The sequence below is a fragment of the Saccopteryx leptura genome, chromosome 2, assembly GCF_036850995.1.
Source record: "Saccopteryx leptura isolate mSacLep1 chromosome 2, mSacLep1_pri_phased_curated, whole genome shotgun sequence".
Classification (NCBI taxonomy): Eukaryota; Metazoa; Chordata; class Mammalia; order Chiroptera; family Emballonuridae; genus Saccopteryx; species Saccopteryx leptura.
In genome coordinates, this window is record NC_089504.1 from 268,449,936 (window position 1) to 268,469,001 (window position 19,066).

The 19,066-nt window shown below is 37.6% G+C and overlaps 1 protein-coding gene across 2 annotated transcripts in view; it reads left to right on the forward strand.

Annotated features, from left to right (window-relative positions):
- The window catches only part of PLA2G4A (phospholipase A2 group IVA), a 150,698-nt gene that overhangs the window by 107,349 nt on the left and 24,283 nt on the right, over positions 1 to 19,066 (forward strand). For both annotated transcript variants that reach the window (XM_066361735.1, XM_066361736.1), the window contains 4 exons: positions 5,393 to 5,530; positions 5,619 to 5,711; positions 8,646 to 8,717; positions 13,460 to 13,702. In XM_066361735.1, coding sequence (XP_066217832.1) covers positions 5,393 to 5,530; positions 5,619 to 5,711; positions 8,646 to 8,717; positions 13,460 to 13,702 — 546 coding nt within the window. The remainder of the gene's footprint in view (positions 1 to 5,392; positions 5,531 to 5,618; positions 5,712 to 8,645; positions 8,718 to 13,459; positions 13,703 to 19,066) is intronic.

A 19,066-nucleotide genomic window follows, 5' to 3' on the forward strand; every position in this document is an offset into this window, starting at 1 on the left:
TAGAGCATCAAACTGAGATCCAGAGGACCCAGGTTCGAGACCCCTAGGTCTACAGCTTGCTGAAGGCCCACGGTCAAGGCACATATGAGAAAGTAATCAATGAACAACTAAGGTGTCACAACGAAAAACTAAGGATTGATGCTTCTCATCTTTCTCCGTTCCAGTCTGTCTGTCCCTATCTATCCCTCTCTCCGACTCTCTCTCTGTCTCTGTAAAAAAAAACAACAAAAAAAAAAAACCCCCATAAAAATATAATAGTTTACTTAATATTGTTACAATTGTTACAATTTCACAGTTTCTTTTTATCCTAAACTTTTAGTCGGTGGTTATTCTCAACAGAAAGTCTAACTAAAATAATTAGAGTCAATTATATTTCAGCAAGTGAATATTTGGGACTCTAGAGTGAGAGAAGGCTCATTCCTGTTGGGTTAGTAGTGTTAGGACCTAGATATGTCTGATTTGGTCCATCTGCCTAACTAATGTTGTTACTGAGATAAGAAATACAACATTAACCTTTATTGTTAAGTTTCTGAGATGAGGAGTTTCAAGCTGTTTCTTCCAACAGAGTTGGACAAAGCCATCAAACATTAGTTATGTGGATCTTGTTCCTAGATAAGACATTCAAAGGTGCAAGTTATGAGGGTTTAATTAGCTTGAGTTATTGCGGGGAAAAAAGGTGGAGACATGTCTATACTTTATGCCTTTGAAATTTTCTTAGATTAAAAATGGATATTCAGGGGTAAAAAGTTCAAATATCTGAATTATATTTTTAAAAGTCAAAAAATCTTATTAGCTGACAGAAGTGTTATCAATGTCAACAATATGAGAGAATGTTTTTCTTCCCTCTTAGAATAGTTTTAAACGTTTTCTCCTTTTGAAGATTTTAAACAAATAAACATTCATTGTTTAAACTGTTAAATACTTTTGACTCCTCCACTTCACTATATTGCTGACAGGATTTCAAACTTTCATTTTCAAATATCCACTGATCAGTAAATTGCATTTATTGAGCACAAGTTATGGACTCAACATCAGGTTAAGTTCCTTGACAGACACAAAAGGAGTAAAACAGTATTACTCCTCTTTAAGAAAGTTACAGTCCCATTAAAAAGACAAAAATAAAATATGAAAAATTAATGAACGATACCCGTAGAATGTTATTGTTTGTCAAAGTGTGTAGAGATGATGTAAGTATGTTATCAAACATATTTAATATAGTCATAAAAGTAACTTCATGAGGGTGATGGAATATGGAAGCTTTTTCCATCGGAGGTGAAAGGTCATCTTTGAGAAAAACAGTATGAGAAAATACTCAAATCTATGTTTGGGGGAAAAATAAAAAACACTAGCCTTGGTGAGAACTAGTGAAGTGTAAGTGGTTTATTTCAGAAAACCAAGTAATAGAAAAATCTGAATTCCAGACAGTAATGTTTTTATTCAGTGATGATGAAAATGGGAAATAATGCTTTTGGGTAGGGCAATGCAATTCTGTAAGTAGTGTTTTGGGGGGAAATAAAGTATTTTGGTGATTCAAATGGGTTGATTGGCAAAGAAAATAATAAACTAGAGTCTATGATATCTCTGTGTTTTTGTAATGAGATCCTGGAACTCAGGGCATACTGATAAGAAAAGAGAAGGGAAGATAAATGTGAAAACCTAAAGGTTATTGGTGAAATGTGCTGATGATTTGATATGAGTGGTTTCTGTTAAAAGAATTTTTTTCTGGCTTGTAATATCATGATTTACAGAAACAAGTAAGCTAGACTGGGAGGAAAGTGATGCGTTTCTTTCCAGGCTGTGTAGTGGGAAGTGATGACTGCATGTACAAGTGCAACAGGAAGTTGGAGACAGGTGGAAGGAAGTGCGGAAGAAAGGTTCAAGTTTGAAATGTACAAGTTAATAGCAAAGGGATAATAACCAAATACCACCACGGCAGGTTCTTCAGTAAGGGTTAGACAGCAGATTTTACCTCCTCAGAACATTATATCATCATGAGCACAAGCCACAGCATTCATAAAGAACAGATCACTAGAGAAGTAGGAACCAGGAAATTATTATGCTTCAGTACCCAAGGTAGGGGTGTGAAATTTAGAGATAGGAAGATATTCGCAGTGATATAGAAATTTTCCTATCAGCCTCTGATTCATTGCTAGTCATGTCTTGCTAACTCTATGTAAATCACTGTAAAACACACCACTATCTGATGAAAGGAAGATGTGCCATTAATGGCCTTCATTTAAAATGAATTATAAATGTGTTCTCATCACAACTGTGATTTCATTACCTCCTTCACAAAAGTAAAATGTTCTGATCACTGAGTAAATAATAAATATACATCTGCAACTCCTTTTCCAATACTTTAGAGACAGATTTTTGGTATTCAGAATATTTTAGGCCCTGACTGGTTGGCTCAGCGGTAGAGCGTCGGCCTGGCGTGCGGGGGACCCGGGTTCAATTCCTGGCCGGGGCACATAGGAGAAGCGCCCATTTGCTTCTCCACCCCCACCCCTCCTTCCTCTCTGTCTCTCTCTTCCCCTCCTGCAGCCGAGGCTCCATTGGAGCAAAGATGGCCCGGGCGCTGGGGATGGCTCCTTGGCCTCTGCCCCAGGTGCTAGAGTGGCTCTGGTCTCGGCAGAGTGACGCCCCGGAGGGGCAGAGCATCGCCCTCTGGTGGGCAGAGCATTGCCCCTGGTGGGCGTGCCGGGTGGATCCCAGTCGGGCGCATGCAGGAGTCTGTCTGACTGTCTCTCCCCGTTTCCAGCTTCAGAAAAATACAAAAAAAAAAAAAAAAAAAAAAAAGAATATTTTAAATTTTAAAACTTAAAAAATACTTAGGCTATATATTGCAAAATTATAGTCCCACTGGGGTCTTATAATTAAATAGAGTGATTTCTCCAGTAGAAGTATCAATATTAGCTGGAGTGAAGTAAGTAAAGATTAACCCTCACATAATTTCAAGACTGGTTGCTCTGGTAAATGAGTTCAGGTCAGATTTTACAACCAAAATGAATAGCAAAAGAACTTGTGGATTTTGGCCTGACCAGGTGGTGGCGCAGGGGATAGAGTGTCCACCTGGGATGCAGAGGACCCAGGTTCAAAACTCTGAGGTCACTGGCTTGAGTGCGGGCTCATCCAGCTTGAGCATGGGATTGCTGGCTTAAGTGTGGGCTCATAAACATGACCCCATGGTCGCTGGCTTGAGATCAAGGTTGCTGCCTTGAGCAAGGGGTCACTGGCTCGGCTGGAGCCCCCAGGTCAAGGCACATATGAGAAAGCAATCAATGAACAACTAAGGTGCTACAACAAAGAATTGATGCTTCTCATCTCTCTCCCTTCCAGTCTGTCCCTATCTATCTCTCTTGCTAAAAAAAAAAAAAAAAAAAAAATAGAGAGAGAGAGGGAACTTGTAGATTTTGGAATTATTGGAATTTGGGATTGTTGGGTAAGGCATATATAGATGTTACAATTTCAGAAAAGGAAAAGCATAAAATAGAGGAGGGCAGAGGGTTATTGGTTATATGGAGATGAATGATGGTGGGACTTGATGGAGGATGGTCAACAAAGACCTCTAACTAAAGGTTAATAAGAAGCAGCCTTATTATTGCAAGAGGGAATCACAAGCATGAAAGTGTCAAGGTGGGAATGAACTTGGCCTCTATGAGAAACCTTAAGAAGGCTTGTGTGGCTGAAGTAGACTAAGAAAGACAAAACATGACAGGAGATTGTTAGGGCTTGCAATTACACAGGGAATGTAAGCCAGACCATCATGAAGCCTTGTCAGCATGTTTTCTCTTTTCAGTATAATGGGAAGTCATTGGAAAACTTTCAGCTGGCCTTAGTGTGCCATGACTTATATCTTTAAAAATTCATTCTGGCTACAGGGTATCAAAAAGACCGTAAGGGAATAGAGAAGAGACATTTTAGGAGGCTGAAGTGGAGATCCAAAAGAGAGAATATGGTGGTTTGGACCAGCATGGTCATGGTGGACAAATGGATAAGTAGCCAGTTCCTAACCATATCTGATGAGAGAGCCTACGGAACATGATATTTTACATATGAAATGTAAGAGGAAGAGAACAATCAAGGAGAATTCTAGAATATGAATAATGCTATGAATATATGAAAAGTACTGCCATTTCCCAAGACGGGAAAGCCTGAGAGTAGCCAGGGAAGGAAGTGGGAGTCAGGAATCTGGTACTCTTTTTTGATATATTAAAATTCAGATAGTAATTAGACAAGTTATAGCCATGGGCATACATGAAGTATAAGATGGCTACCATTTAGTGAATGATGAAATGTGCTATGCCTTCTTCACGTCTCTTTTGTTCCAGGTAATTTTGAGAGTACACTTATTAAAGCTGGGGACAAGGGAACAGGAAGGGCCCAGGATAGAGGAAGCAACAGAATAGAGACTAAGTGGGGCTGCTTGGGCTCTCTAGAAACATTACAGGAAAGAAGTGAGACATGGGGGGCTGCTGTCTGCTCACTGCAGAGTCAGAGGAAAGAAGCCTTGTGGACTGGTCCAGGGGGTTTGCCTGAGATGAGCTGCCGCTGCCCACTGCTCCCTGGTTGCAAGTCTTGTGGGGAGCCTTAGAACTGAGGAGCTGCATGCCTGGGGTGGGGGGGGGGGGAGAGGAAGGTGAAAGGAGAGGTGTGGCCGTGCTCCCGGGAGGGAGAGCACACCCACATTTCTTAACTCATTAGACCCTCACAGTGATTCTACCAACTATCTATTGATTTTATTCACATTGGACAGATTAGAGAACTAAAGCCCAGAGGGCACAGGAAATCTACTCAAGGCTGTCCAGTAGGAAGCAGCAGAATAGAGTTGGAACCCAGCACTCTGGCTCCAGAGCCTTTGCTCTTTGAAAATATACTCTATTGACGTTATTACCTTGTGTTTCTTGAGACATTCCGCGTAAAAAAAATTAGCATTTTAATCTTGTGAGTCAGAGTAATGGTTCATAAGCAAAATTGAGGAAAGATGAAGGATAGGCAAAAGTTAGAAACTTTCATTTTCATAGTCTGCATTATCAGAGTTTAATTTCTTCTATCTCTTTCATTGATTTTAAATCTGAGTCATCAGTTTTTAGTTTTCTATCCTTTAGAATGAAGATGGATTTATAAAAGATACCTGAATTTTCAAATGCAAAAGGACATTCAATTTATGCAGATTAGAAGGGATCTTTCTGTGTTTTCATTTATTCCTCTTTAAGCTTCCCCTCCTAACTTCTAGACAGTGCCATACACATAATAAGCATGTTGTTCATGTTTAAAATTATATTTTAAATAAATGATTGAGAGTAATCATGGCATTGTTGAAGTGATCTTTAACTGTGTACATGACTGTAATATTTTCTATTAATAAATTGAATTTTTTTAATGCTTTCAGATTGGGTTGAATTTAGCCCGTATGAGATTGGCATGGCTAAATATGGTACTTTCATGACTCCTGACTTATTTGGGAGCAAATTTTTTATGGGAAAAGTTGTGAAAAAATATGAAGAAAATCCCTTGCATTTCTTAATGGGTAAGTGTTTAAAATCCACCACTAGTTTGTCCGACTGTTTTAAATCTTGTGCATTCTAAAGTAGTCTGTTTTTGCTTTCTTATTTTAGGTGTCTGGGGCAGTGCCTTTTCTATATTGTTCAACAGAGTCTTGGGAGTTTCTAACTCACAAAATAAAGGTTCCACAATGGAGGAAGAATTAGGTATTTTAAAAATGTGCTTATGTTGATAATAACAATGGTACCTCGATAAATTTCATAAACATGTATATATAGAGAAAATTAAATCATCATAAAAATTGTAATTGTTCTAAGGTTACCGATAATATGGCTGAATCAATCTGAACATTTCCTAGGAATAATATGTATATTACCTCTTAGCAACAGAGCCACATTCTCTAAGGGTAACAACAAAGCACAATGTATACTTCTGAAATGCTCCAATGTCATTTGTTTGTTTGTTTTTTAAATATTTCTTAAGTGAGAAGGAGGTGTGCAGAGTGACAGACCCCTGCATGGGCCCTGACCAGGATCCACCTGGCAAGCAAGCCCCCTACCAGGCAATGCTCTGCCCATCTGAGGGCCATTGCTCCATTGCTCAGCAACCAAACTATTTTAGTGCCTGAAGCGAGGCCATGGAGCCATCCTCAGTGCCCAGGGCCAACTTGCTCCAACAAAGTCATGGCTGCAGGAGAGGAAATGAGAGAGATAAGAGAGAGAGTGGGGTGGAGGGGTGGAGAAGCAGATGATCGCTTCTCCTGTGTGTCCTGGCCGGAAATCAAACTGGGATGTCCATACGCTAGGCTGATGCTCTATTAATGAGCCAACCGGCCAGGGCCCTGATTTCATTTATTTAAATGAACATGATGGCCCAGATATTATCAACTGTAATTTCTGGACATAACTAACTCTCCTCTAAATTGTGTGAAGATGTCAGAAAGAAAAAAAAAGAGACAAAAATAAAAGTGCTGCACGTTATGGGGCTTCTCTGTGCACTTCTCTGTTGACTAATCCAGATAAACCTAGGGTTTATTATTTTTCCCCTCCAAAGGCAGGAAGAGAATAGGACTGAAATAACATGTCTGAAGATGGGTGAGACAATGGCTGGACGCCAAGGAAAAGGAGAATGTTTATACTAAATAGTCTTGAGAATATCTTTTGGTGCAAGGTGTCCCCTCCGAGACCAGTGGGTTAGCAGTTTATTTACTTGTCCTGTGTGTCAGACTTAGGAGGAATATTGTAAACTTTAAGACTCTGGTCAGCAGGATGCCTGTTACCTCAGATTACAGAAGGGTTTCCAGAAATGAGACCAGAGAGGTGACAGGGGAATCTGAAACTCCTGGTGACTCTTTCATCTGCTGGCCAACCCAAGTCTACCTCTTAACAGGGTATTTCGAGGTGGTTTGTTATTTCCCCCTCTGTCTTTTGAAGGAAGACTTTAAGGTAAATTGGACCACAATAAGATAAATTAAAATGAAATAGATATTTAGCTATTTATATCATAAACACTTCCTGGCAAAGAAGGCAGTATTATGGTGAACCATCTTCTTATATGAAAATATCAAATATGACCCCCCAAAAAAGCTTAATGAAAGAAAATTTTGTCCTTCAAAAAGACATGTAGGACCAGAAAGACATCTAATATATATAACACTTCAAGTGGACTGCTTCTTAACATGCCCTTCCTCTCTGCAACAAAACCACTATCTGTAATAGTCTTGAAATGAAATGAAGAATAATATTAGCCAGCAGTTATTTTCCTCTGTTGGAGTTCATATGTGTAAGTATGCCAGTAACATTAAAAAAATCTAAAAATTAAAAAGTCAGTCAACTGCTTCAAGCATTTATTAGCCTTTCCATTATATAACCTAGATCATGTAACCTAGTACATGATATTTCTGTAAATATAATAAACATATGTAGAGTAATATGAAAAACCTAAAATTATAGCAAACCTTAAAATGATTCTGTCACTGAAAATTATAAATTTGGAGTCCGTTTCTTAAAAAAAAAAAAATATATATATATATATTGACTAACAGAAGAAAAAATCAGTTACTATACAGACATGGTTTTATGTAAATGTCCAAAGAAAGTTTTTCCATAAATAATAATTATAAAGAATGGTCTATGTACTTATAATTTAGCTACTTTTTACTTAAAAAGAGACTAGTGTTGTGCTAAATTTTGCTCCCATTGTTGTTTTAAGGATTAATGGTTTCTATTTTCATTTTTATGACTGTCCCCTTGATATGCTCAGAGGAAACAGAAATTAGAAGGCACATTTCAACAGAAAATTTTCAGTGTTCTTAAAAATCAAAGCTATTGCCCTGGTCAGCTCACTCAGTGGTAGAGCATCGGCCTGGCGTGTGGAAGTCCTGGGTTTGATTCCTGGTCAGGACACATAGGAGAAGTGCCCAGCTGCTTCTCCACCTTTCCCCCTCTCCTTTCTCTTTATCTCTCTCTTCCCTTCCCACAGCCAAAGCTCCACTGGAGCAAAGTTGGCCTGGGCACTGAGGATGGCTCCATGGCCTCTACCTCAGGCGCTAGAATGGCTCCGGTTGCAACAGAGCAACGTCCCAGGTGGGCAAAGCATTGCCCCCTAGTGGGCATGCCATGTGGATCCCAGTTGGGTGCATGTGGGAGTCTGTCTTTCTGCCTCCCTGCTTCTTACTTCAGAAAAATAAATAAAAAATAAAATAAAAAAGTAAGCTATTATACATTAGTAGCTTTCGTTTATTTAGATGAAACTGCTCTGTAGCCCCTTGTAGATTTGAGTTTTACCCTGTATTTACCTTCATAAAAATCAGCTAAGCATATTTAGTTAAAGAAAAACATTTTTTTTGTATAATGAGAAGCATTCTATGATCAAGTTATTTCTACCTGTCAGAATTAAGATAACCAAAAATTCTTCCTTTGAAATCATGAATAAATAAATTTTAAACTAAATTTTCACATCCTGGGAAATTTTGTTTTTCAATGAAAAATTAATCTAAATTTATACTAGTGCTTGACAGAACTTAATAATAGTAATCTAGTAGATCTCACTCTGGTTTTGCTTGGGTTATTTCCACATGTTAAATTTAATTGTGAGTCTTGACACGTGGCTCCTTCAATTGTTTTTCTTTCTTTCCACAGAAAATATTACAGCAAAGCACATTGTGAGTAATGATAGCTCGGATAGCGACGATGAATCACAAGAACCCAAAGGTAAGAGAGTAGGAACCTCCTCTGGCAGAAGTTCGTTAGAAAAGGATTATGAATGTTGCCTCTTCTCTCTCACCCAAAATGCTCATGGTAGTCTTGGCGTAAGGCACTGGGTGGCAGAATAGTAGCTTTAAATTCAGAGAGGGAATTAATGTTGTATAATTGATATTGCATATAAAATAGGCAACACAGGAAGAGTCCTTATTTCTTTTCATTTTAATACCTCAAAAATAGGATCAGTTGAACAAACGGAGAACAAACCGAGACGTTAGAAATACCAAGTTCTGTTTTAAGTCTGATGATTATGCCGGGCTTTCAACACGCAAATTGTGGTTTGGGAACATTTTTACATGGCTTTTGAGAAAACCAAAATCTTATCTTTAAAACATTAACTAAGCAAGATGTGAAAAATTATATTCTCACTACATTCTGAAGCCTTCGTATCTCATTGCCAACATGCCATTCCTTAAGAAAGAAACAAAGCTGAAGGGTAGAATTAGGGGAACTCTTCGTTATACGTACGTTTTACATTTTGACAAGGCAGCTTTCAGCTTGTTTGAATCAGGCTAGCCAGTGATGGAGTCAGGGCAGGTTAGATAAGGAAGGATCAGGCGTATTTGTCACAGATGTGGTGAAATGGAGTGATTTTACGTTCTGACACAGTGTTTGACACAGCCCTTTGGACAGAAGTTCCCAGTAGTATAAAAACACAACACGACACAACAAACAAAAATTTAACAGATTTTATAACAATTGGGTGAACACGTCCTGTTACAGTTTGAATACAGATTTTAGAAGTTACTAAATAAATCTCTTTTCCAAAACTTAACGAATACCACCTGCCATGTTATTGGTTTTGGAAGAGCCTGCATTATCCTTGCTGAGCGAACACTGAAATGTAAACTCTCTTTTCCTAACTGGGTTGTGATTGCCTCATAAGATGGATCTGTGCCAATTAGAGGTGCCCTCCCTGGGAAATGCAGTTACACTAACTCATAGCTTGGTTAGTGTGCAGTTTCTTATGAAAATTAAATAGGGATCCTTCCTCAGGCAGATGACAAAGCTCTTGACTGGGCACAAGGCTTGGCCAGAGTCGCGCAGTCTGGAACCTGTCCCTGTTTGCCTACTGCCCTACTGCCGCCTTATGTAGCCAATAATTTGCTTAGTTATATATGACAGCTCAGGTCATTAGGCAGAAACCCAGAAAAAACCCTGCCCTGGAAGGAACTGAGTCTCAATTCTTCTCCTTTATATTTGTAATTTTAGTCATTTTGGTTGTTTAGGTCTTTTTAATTCGTTTTGAATTTCTTTTTTCATGAAGGGACCTAGCCAGTACAAAGGGGATAGACAGCATATGCCTAGTGTGTCTACAGTTAATTATGTGATGATTTAGGGATTATCAAGTAGATGTAATAATGGTTTGTCACTTTTTAAGTAAGTTGCGATAGGAGGATCAGTACATTTGATCATCTTTGCAGCACTGGCTAATTATTTTAAGGCTGAGAAGTTTAATAACTATTTGAATATGGCTGCTTTGGTTTTTAGTACCAGCCTACATTAGAGAATGATGTTTAGGGTATTTTTAAGGATTTCTTATTAGCTCTTTATAGTCATTTATTTTCTTTTAAATAGACTTTATTTTTAGAGTAGTTTTAAATTACAGCAAAAATGAACAAAAAGTATAGAGTTCCCATATATCCCCTGTACCCCCCCCAACAGCCTCCCCCACTATAAACATCCTATACCAGAGTGGTACATTTCTTACAATAAGTGAGCCTACATGATACATCACCACCACTCTAAATCCCAACTTTAGGCTTCACTCTTGATATTGTGTATTCTATACATTTTTACAAATGTAAAATAACATGTGTCTATCATTATAGTATCATACAGAGTTAGTTTCACTGTGTTAAAAGTCCTCTATATTCTGTTTAGTCATCCCTCTGCCCCCGCCCCCAAACCCTGGCAGCCACTGATTTTTATTTTTTAATATCTCCATAGTTTTGCCTTTTCCAGAATGCCGCATAGTAGGAATCAAAAAGGCTACAGTATATAGCCTTTTTACATTGGCTTCTTTCACTTAGTCATATACATTTTAAGGTTCCTCCATGTCTTCTCATGGGTTGGTAGCTCATTTCTTTTTAGTGCTGAGTAATAGTTCATTGTCTGATGTACCACCGTTTATCCATTCATCTACTGAAGAATATCTTGGTCATTTCCAAGTTTGAGTAATCATAGATAAAGTTGCTATAAACATCTACATTCAGATTTTTGTGTAGATCTAAATTTTCACCTCCTTTGGGTAAAAACCAAGAAGCGTAATTGTTGGGTCATATGATAGGTGTATAATTTAGATTTGTAAGAAACTTGCACCTGACCTGTGATGGCACAGTGGATAAGGCATCAACCTGGAATGCTGAGGTCGCCTGTTCGAATCCCTGGGCTTGCCTGGTCAAGGCACATACAGGAAGCAACTACTATGAGCTGATGCTTCCTGCTTCTTGCCCCCTCCTTCTCTCTCTCTCTCTCTCTCTCTCTCTCTCTCTTTCCTCTCTTCTCTCCAAAAATCAATAAATAAAAAAAATTAAATGAAAAAGAAACTTATAAACTGTCTTCTGAAGTGGTGGTGCCATTTTGCATTCCCACCAGCAATGAGTGAGTGTTTCTGTTGCTCAACATCCTTGCCAGCACTTGGTGCTGTTAGCGTTTTGGATTTCAGTATTTTCAATAAGTGTATCATGTTATCTCATTGTTGTTTTCATTTGCATTCCCTGATGACAGATGATATGGAACATCTTTTCATATCCTTATATTCCACTTGTATATTTTCTATGGTAAGGAGTCTGTTAAGGTCTTTTGCCCATGTTTTAATTGGGATGTTTGTTTTCTTATTATTGAGTTTTAAGAGATCTGATAACAGTCTTTTATCAGATGTGTCATCTGGAATTTGGAAATAGTTTCTCCCCGTCCATGGCTTGTCTTTCCATTCTCTTAAAGTTCCTTCACTCTTAGATGATTTTGAGCATTTAGGCATTTTCAACTTGAGTTTCTTCAGATTCATGCTGGCATCATTTTATCTGCTCTCCCAGAATTGTTGTAATTATCAAATTAGAAAATGCATAAGAAGGGCTTTAAGTTGTAGATAGCCACAAATAGAAATTTACTGTTCATATTAGAGCCAATAAGCAATTGATACCATTTATCTGTTGACCGTCCCACAAAGATGCCACTTACAAATGTATCACTAGGAAAGGGGATCCCCTGCTGTTACAGAAGTGGGGCTTATTTCATTAATATAATATTAGTGATGATAAAGACGATGATGTTGATGATGATGAGGGAGCAGTTTCAAATCTTTGGAAAATAATTTAATATCTTACTCAGATCCTGTGCAACTGGAGATACAAAGCATCCATTTGAAAACCTGATTTATTCTAGCAAAAGATTTTCTTTGTTAGATTTGGCATTTAAAACATATAGGAGTAGAAAAGGGTGTGTTCTTTTGAGAATAGGGATTGCTTCCTGAAAGAAAGAGCACCTCATTTATTCAGCACAGTTCAGGTAATCCTTGTGAATATGAAAGTCAGTATTTATTGTGCTTTTATGGGTGTTTAGTTAACATTTATTGGAAATTATGAAGTTTGAACACAGATTCTCTTTTCTCTCAACACACACACATACACCCACCCACACACACACACATGTTTTATGTATACTTATATACAGAGTTCCCAGAAATCTGAACAGAAGGAATTTAGGCAGTTGCAATCACACTACCATACAGTGTTCTCATATTTGGATTGTGAACGAATAATATTGCTAATGATAGTTACTATATCTACTACTAAAGAGTGTTTATTAAGAATTTAATACAGACCAGGCACATTCCTAAGGAATTTACATGAACGCACAAACTCAGTTAATCCTCACAGCAACCCTACGCAGTGTACTATTGAGGACATGAAGGCTGAGAAGGGTTCACTAGCTGGTCCACAGGGGAGAGAGGACTGCAAGCCAGTCGGTCTGACTGTGGAGCCAACACGCTCAGTTTCTACACAACCCAGCTCCCCGCGCCGCTGATGTGCACACAGGTTTTTAGACTTTTAAGAAAAAAAGTCATTTAAAACTGCTTCTTTGTAAAGTTTGCTGCATTTTAAAACATTTTAAAGCACGTGTTTAAATTACAGATTTTACAACCCAAACTTTCTATAAACAGGAATAAAATGACAGTTTATCAGGTGTTTATTGAGCGGGAAGTGTGTGTTGAATCCTTCAGTTGTCTGTTCTGGTTTGCATTTATCTGGAAGTTTACTAAACAAGATAGGAAAGGAAACAAGAAATGAAGAGGATAGGATTAGGTAATGTGGAGTGTGTGTGTGTGTGTGTGTGTGTGTGTGTGTGTGTGTGTGTGTGTAGACAGGGCAAAGGAAGAAAATGAGTGGGAAAAGATAGAAGGGGGAAAATAAAAGTTTGCCTGCCTGGAAATCTAAAAATAGACCAAGTGACACTGTCAACAACACAATCTTAGACTAAAGGTAGGTAAAAGGTAAGATGAGAACACTTTGAGAACAAAAAATGGTGAGCTGAAACGTTGACTGTATCCCTGTATGCAAATAAACTTTTATTGAATCAAAAGCCATTGAGCTTCATTGTTAGTTTTAACATTTAATTGCCTAAAGAAGACCTTTTTTTTTTTTTAATGAATTTGGGAATCTGTATAAAGATAATTTCTTTTCCCTTAGGCACTGAAAATGAGGATGCTGAAAGGGAATATCAAAATGATAATCAAGTCAATTGGGTCCATCGTATGATAATGGCCTTGATGAGTGACTCAACTTTGTTCAATACCAGAGAAGGCCGTGCTGGGAAGGTGCACAACTTCATGTTGGGACTGAATCTTAATACATCCTACCCTCTGTCTCCCTTCCGAGACTTCAACACACAGGAATCCTTGGATGAGGATGAATTGGACACGGCAGTAACAGGTAACAGAGAACGTGTTACCCATGAAACTCACTCAGGAGATCTTTCTCCCTTCTCTGGAGAAGGATTTCAGTTATGATTAATACATAATCCACTTATACGCATTGCAAAAACATGCGTTGCATCAATGTTGGCCTTCAAATTACTGGTTTTCTTTTTTGGGAAAAATACATTGGACAGGAAGTTAGCAAAGGCATATCAGTATAGTAATTTTTCATAGAAATATCAAGGGGGGGCCTTAGATTCTCTCTGTATTGGTCAAGTTTCTCATACAGTAAACAGGAGCCCAGCTCCCTTGTTTAACTGAAAGGGGTTTAAAGCAGGAAATTAGGTGTTTACAAAATTATTCCAAGGCTTGGAGGAGGAAGTTTCAGACTGCGTTTCCAAAAAGGACTTCAAAGACGTTTCAGAATCGCCCCAGTTTGGGCAGTGTCAAGTTTATTCAGATGTATTACTTACAGACCAATGTTGCTAACAATGAGGCAGGAAGACTAGACTTTGGTTTGTAAACATACAATACGATCTACAGATGGGGTATCATAGAACTGTGCACTTGAAACCAGTATAATTTTATTAACCAATGTCACCCCAATACATTTAATAAAAATGTTGTTTGAAAAAAAGGCTGCATTTTAGACTGAATTTACTGAATTGAAAACTGCTTTTTCAGACAGCATCCTTACTAAGATAGTCCCTGTTTATCTCCCTCTGGTTGTTTCCAGGCTTTAGGATTACTCTCTGTTTGGAATGAAAAGTTACAACAAACACCCCCGCAACTGTGCCTGGCAGTAGAAATACCAGAAACGTAACCTCTGTCTCATTTCCTCCCTCAAATGACACGTGGTGTTTTCCCTTGGCAAAGGACAGGTCTTGGCCGATCAAGCCAGTCTTGGGGCTGTAAGAGAGTCTGGTAACCGTGGTCCTTAGCCTCACTCTCCCATGCTGGGCAGTAATGCATGTGACACAGCAGGTGGAGTGAAGCTCAGCAGTCTGCAGTGTCCACCAAGCTATTGTGTCTGGCTCTCTTATCTCAGAAAAAGTTAGTCAGCTTTCTTAAGGCCACCCGGTAGAAACCCATTCACTTTCATGTTTGTCACTTAACTGAATTCCAAGAAAAATTCTTTTTATTCTTCTGTTCACGTATGTTTCAAATTAATAGTTAAGTTTACCTTGGTGACTAATCAGTGCATAACAATCTTTCTCGTAACGATCCTGTCATCTTAAATTTTTTTATTTCATCATACCGTCATTTTCCCTTAACTGCCCAAATGTCATTTTTTCAATCATTTTTGCCTAAGGACATTGACAGGATGCTATAAAAACTTCAGTGGGATTTTTCCATAAAACTTTCAACTGCTCTTTACTTAAGTGTCATACCCACCCAGTATTTGTAAAAATGAGGACCAGGTTTTAGATCTTGCTGCTGTTTTGGTGGTGCTCTGTCTGTGCGTGGCTGGAGCTTCATAGAAATGGCAAAAGGAAAAGTCATCCCTGTTATTTAAACAAGAGGAATAGAAACTCTCTATACCTTGCATTATGTTTATAGCATCAAAGTCTAAGATATGAGGTTATGCCTGGTTTATACCTTCAATTTAAATGTTTTCAGGTGAAATAGAGTGAAAGTCTATTTGTGATAAAGTCAGTGTCTATTTTAAAATCCACTCCCCCTAAACACACACACACACGCGCGCACACACACACAAACACTTGACCTTACCATCAGCGACATTATTTTTCTTATGTTGTGACACATGTTTATATTTATTTCTATTACAGTGCCAATTACATGTGCCTTCTTTAGAAACTTTAGGCTTTATGGATGAATGGTTATGGGCTTAAAAACAACAACAACAATCTCCTACCTAGAGGATTTAGAGCTGAAAAAAATCTTCAGTAGTTTTACTCTACAGAAAAGGAAGGTTACAGAAGATAGTTATCGTCTTTCCCTAAAATTACTCAGTTGAACTAGAGTCGACAGCCTCTTGCAGTTCCTCAGAAGCCTTTCCCTTCTACTCCACTCCCTCCTCCCCAGTGCTTGTAGTTATTAGTCATTGTCTTGCTGATGTAAAGGTGGAAGTTTCCTTCGTGGGCACCTGGTTCCATCTGTTTTAGGTTATTGCTTTGATCACATCACCCAGCATGGCTCCTCCGTGGTTTGCACAGCGGGCTGGCCTTCTGCACTCCACAATTTAACAACTTCCTGGTAGTTTTGTAATATTTTATGTAAATTCAGAAGGAATAAGTTTGCTAGATAAACTATAACGTTCCCAGTTAAATTTGAATTTCAAATTTGTTGAGATATTTTGAGATGTTTGAACCAACAACTGTTTTAAAATGATCTTTGGAAAGAACTTTACATTTTATTTCTTAGAGTGTCTCTTACTAAAATTCTGTTACTCTGCATTTATCCATTTGAAAAAATGTACATAGCATATTGATTTTAATCAAAAATTCAGTTCAGTTAGTATTGAATTTATTCACATTTATTATTTACAAACCATTGCTAAAAATGACTGCAATTTAGACTGATCTGTTGAATTGAAACGTGACAATGCCCTTACTAAGTATATCTTCTTTCTCTACCTCTAGTTATTTAGGATTGCCATGTGTGGGGGATTAAAAGTTAAAAGATTTAACATAAATTGTGATCACCTTGGTGCAGAAAGTTTTTATTAAAACTCTGATGTATTATACAGTTAAAATACCATACTATAATTAAAACATTAAGTAAGGTTCTTTCTCTTTTATTTTGCACGCTCTCATGCAAAAAAAAAAAAAAAAAAAAAAAAAAGGATTGAGATTTTTATCTATTCCAGATATTACGTTGGGAAAATCTTACATTTTAGTTTACCCTGTGATGACTGTTTGTATCAATTAAAATATGAGCTTCTTAGAATTAAAACAAGCTTTAAACCTAAAATGAGAAATATTAGTGCACTATTTTGGTCACTATTTCTACACCTTGCAGACAATCTTTTGAAAACAAGAGAAATGAGATAAAACGAAGAAAATTCTCCTCATTTGTTTACTTCAGTATAGTTGTATACCTGCAGAAACTAATTTTGAAGAGCTGTTCATTAGTTACATAACTTTTCTGTTTACTTTTGTGTTTATACTGTCTACTGTGACATACACCATCTGGAATAAGTTGAGACATGAGCTCATTTAGGCCAGAGTTCAAAACACAAACTTCCAAATATTTGTACATCTTAAATTGAATCTGTGTGATATATTTATAAAATAGCCATCGGAAATGTCCACAGCTGTGCTGCTTCAAGGAAATGTCCATTTTTATAAAACATAGCGTGTTTCCATAGGTATCAAAAAACCTGATTAACTCATTCACAGGTTTGAAAAGTACGTGTGTTTTGAATTATGGGAGGATATTCTTCTATAGTGGCGATTTTAAACTCTTCGACATTTTAGTTGATGTTACATAATAAATTGGGTTCTAGTTCAAATAAATTTGGAAAAACTAACAACTTCATCTCCTTCTTCACAATGCAATGGGAGACTCTAATGAGTTTGAGAAGTCCTACTAAACAGTGTCTCAGGTATGGTACTTGAAAAGCATATGGCTTGCATGGGAATCCTGGCTTGGCTATTTATTGGCTGGACAATCTTGAGCAGTTATTTTAGCATAAACCTCAGTAAGCAATGATAGAAAAGTAGTAAAACTTAGTTCCAATGATGGAACTGCAGGTTAGTGAGAATGCAATAATCTCCGCTTTTCACTCCAACTCCACTCACAAAGCAGAAACAATAGAATACCGGTACCTCTGCGATGATTAAGTAGCATCTTCATTTTTGAAAAAGTACAGTACATCCAAGACATAGTAAGGAGAACAGGGAACATACAGTATAATTGCCTATTACTTTAAGCTGTTGAATCTTACATTTATCAAACCTATTTGATCATGGCACTCTTATTTTGTGTATAGAGCATCCGTTAATATTTTGCAAAACTATATACTTTGAAACACAATTAAGAAACACTACTTTCTGTCACTTTACCTGGAAGGTTGGAATCTTGGTGTTTACCTATGTATCAGAGCTGGAAATTTGTCCACAGAATGATTTTTCTCTCAAATGCAATCTTGGATTTAAAAGAGGAAAAAGGAGACTACTGTCTTTTGATGAGAAGGGACCAGTCAAATAGAGTATGAGAAAATGATCTATTTTTGGAAAATCTTTTAGCTCAACTTTAGAAAGCACTAAGTTAATGAGGCCAAAGAAAAATATTTGTGCATTATACTTTATCATTATAGATGATCGTTAATCCTTTATTATATTAAAAATCATTGCCTTATAAAAAGTGTTTTCATTAATGTTTTTAATTTTTTGTTTAATTGTGATACAATTCACACATTAATGTTTTTAATGATTGAAAGATGCATATGTATATAGTGTCTGTACATTATAGTTACTGCTTTTTAAGTTATTTGTTTTAAATCCTTTTAGTTTTATGGCCATGCCAATTTTTTAAGTGTGAGTGTGACACTGTGCAGAAGGCTTAGACTGTGTGAACTGGCTTGGAATCCTGACTCTCACTATTTATGTGAAACTGCACCTCTTTGGGGCTTAACACCCTTACTTTTATTTTTGTATTTTTCTGAAGTGAGAAGTAGGGAGGCAGAGAGATAGATGCCCACATGTGCCCCACCAGGATCCATCTAGCATGCCCACTAGGGGGCGATGCTCTGCCCATCTGGGGCATTGCTCCTTGCAATTGGAGCCATTTTAGTGCCTGAGGCAGAGGCCATGAAGCCAACTTCAGCACCTGGGCCAACTTTGCTCCAATGGAGATTTGGCTGCAGGAGGGGAAGAGAGAGATAGAAAGAAAGGAGAAGGGGAAGGGTGGAGAAGCAGATGGGCATTTCTCCTGTGTGACCTGGCTGGAATTGAACCTGGGATTTCCACACGCCAGGCCAATGCTCTACCACTGAGCCAGCCGGCCAGGGCCTCAGTTCCCTTACTTTTAAAATGACATCAATAATACCTCTTTTGCAAGAGTCCTACAAGGATGATAAATCTTGATATGAAATATTGTATTGATATGAAATATCAAATACATTACAGACACTCAAAATGAAGCAGCTTTTTACAAAAGATAAAAGTGCCCAAATAATGAATTTTCAGCTTCTTAATGAAACTTGTAAAAACTAATATAAGACAAAGACTCAATTTTTTTTTCATTTAGGAAGTTCACATGTATAATTTTTAATAGTTAAAATTTCAAAGGAATCAACATTAAAATTGGGTTTGTAATACCCTTATATAGTTTTCAGTTTTACAATTCTTCCCTTCCAGATTCTGTGATAGATAGAAATTTAGAATCTTGGCAGATGGCCAGGTATAATCACTAC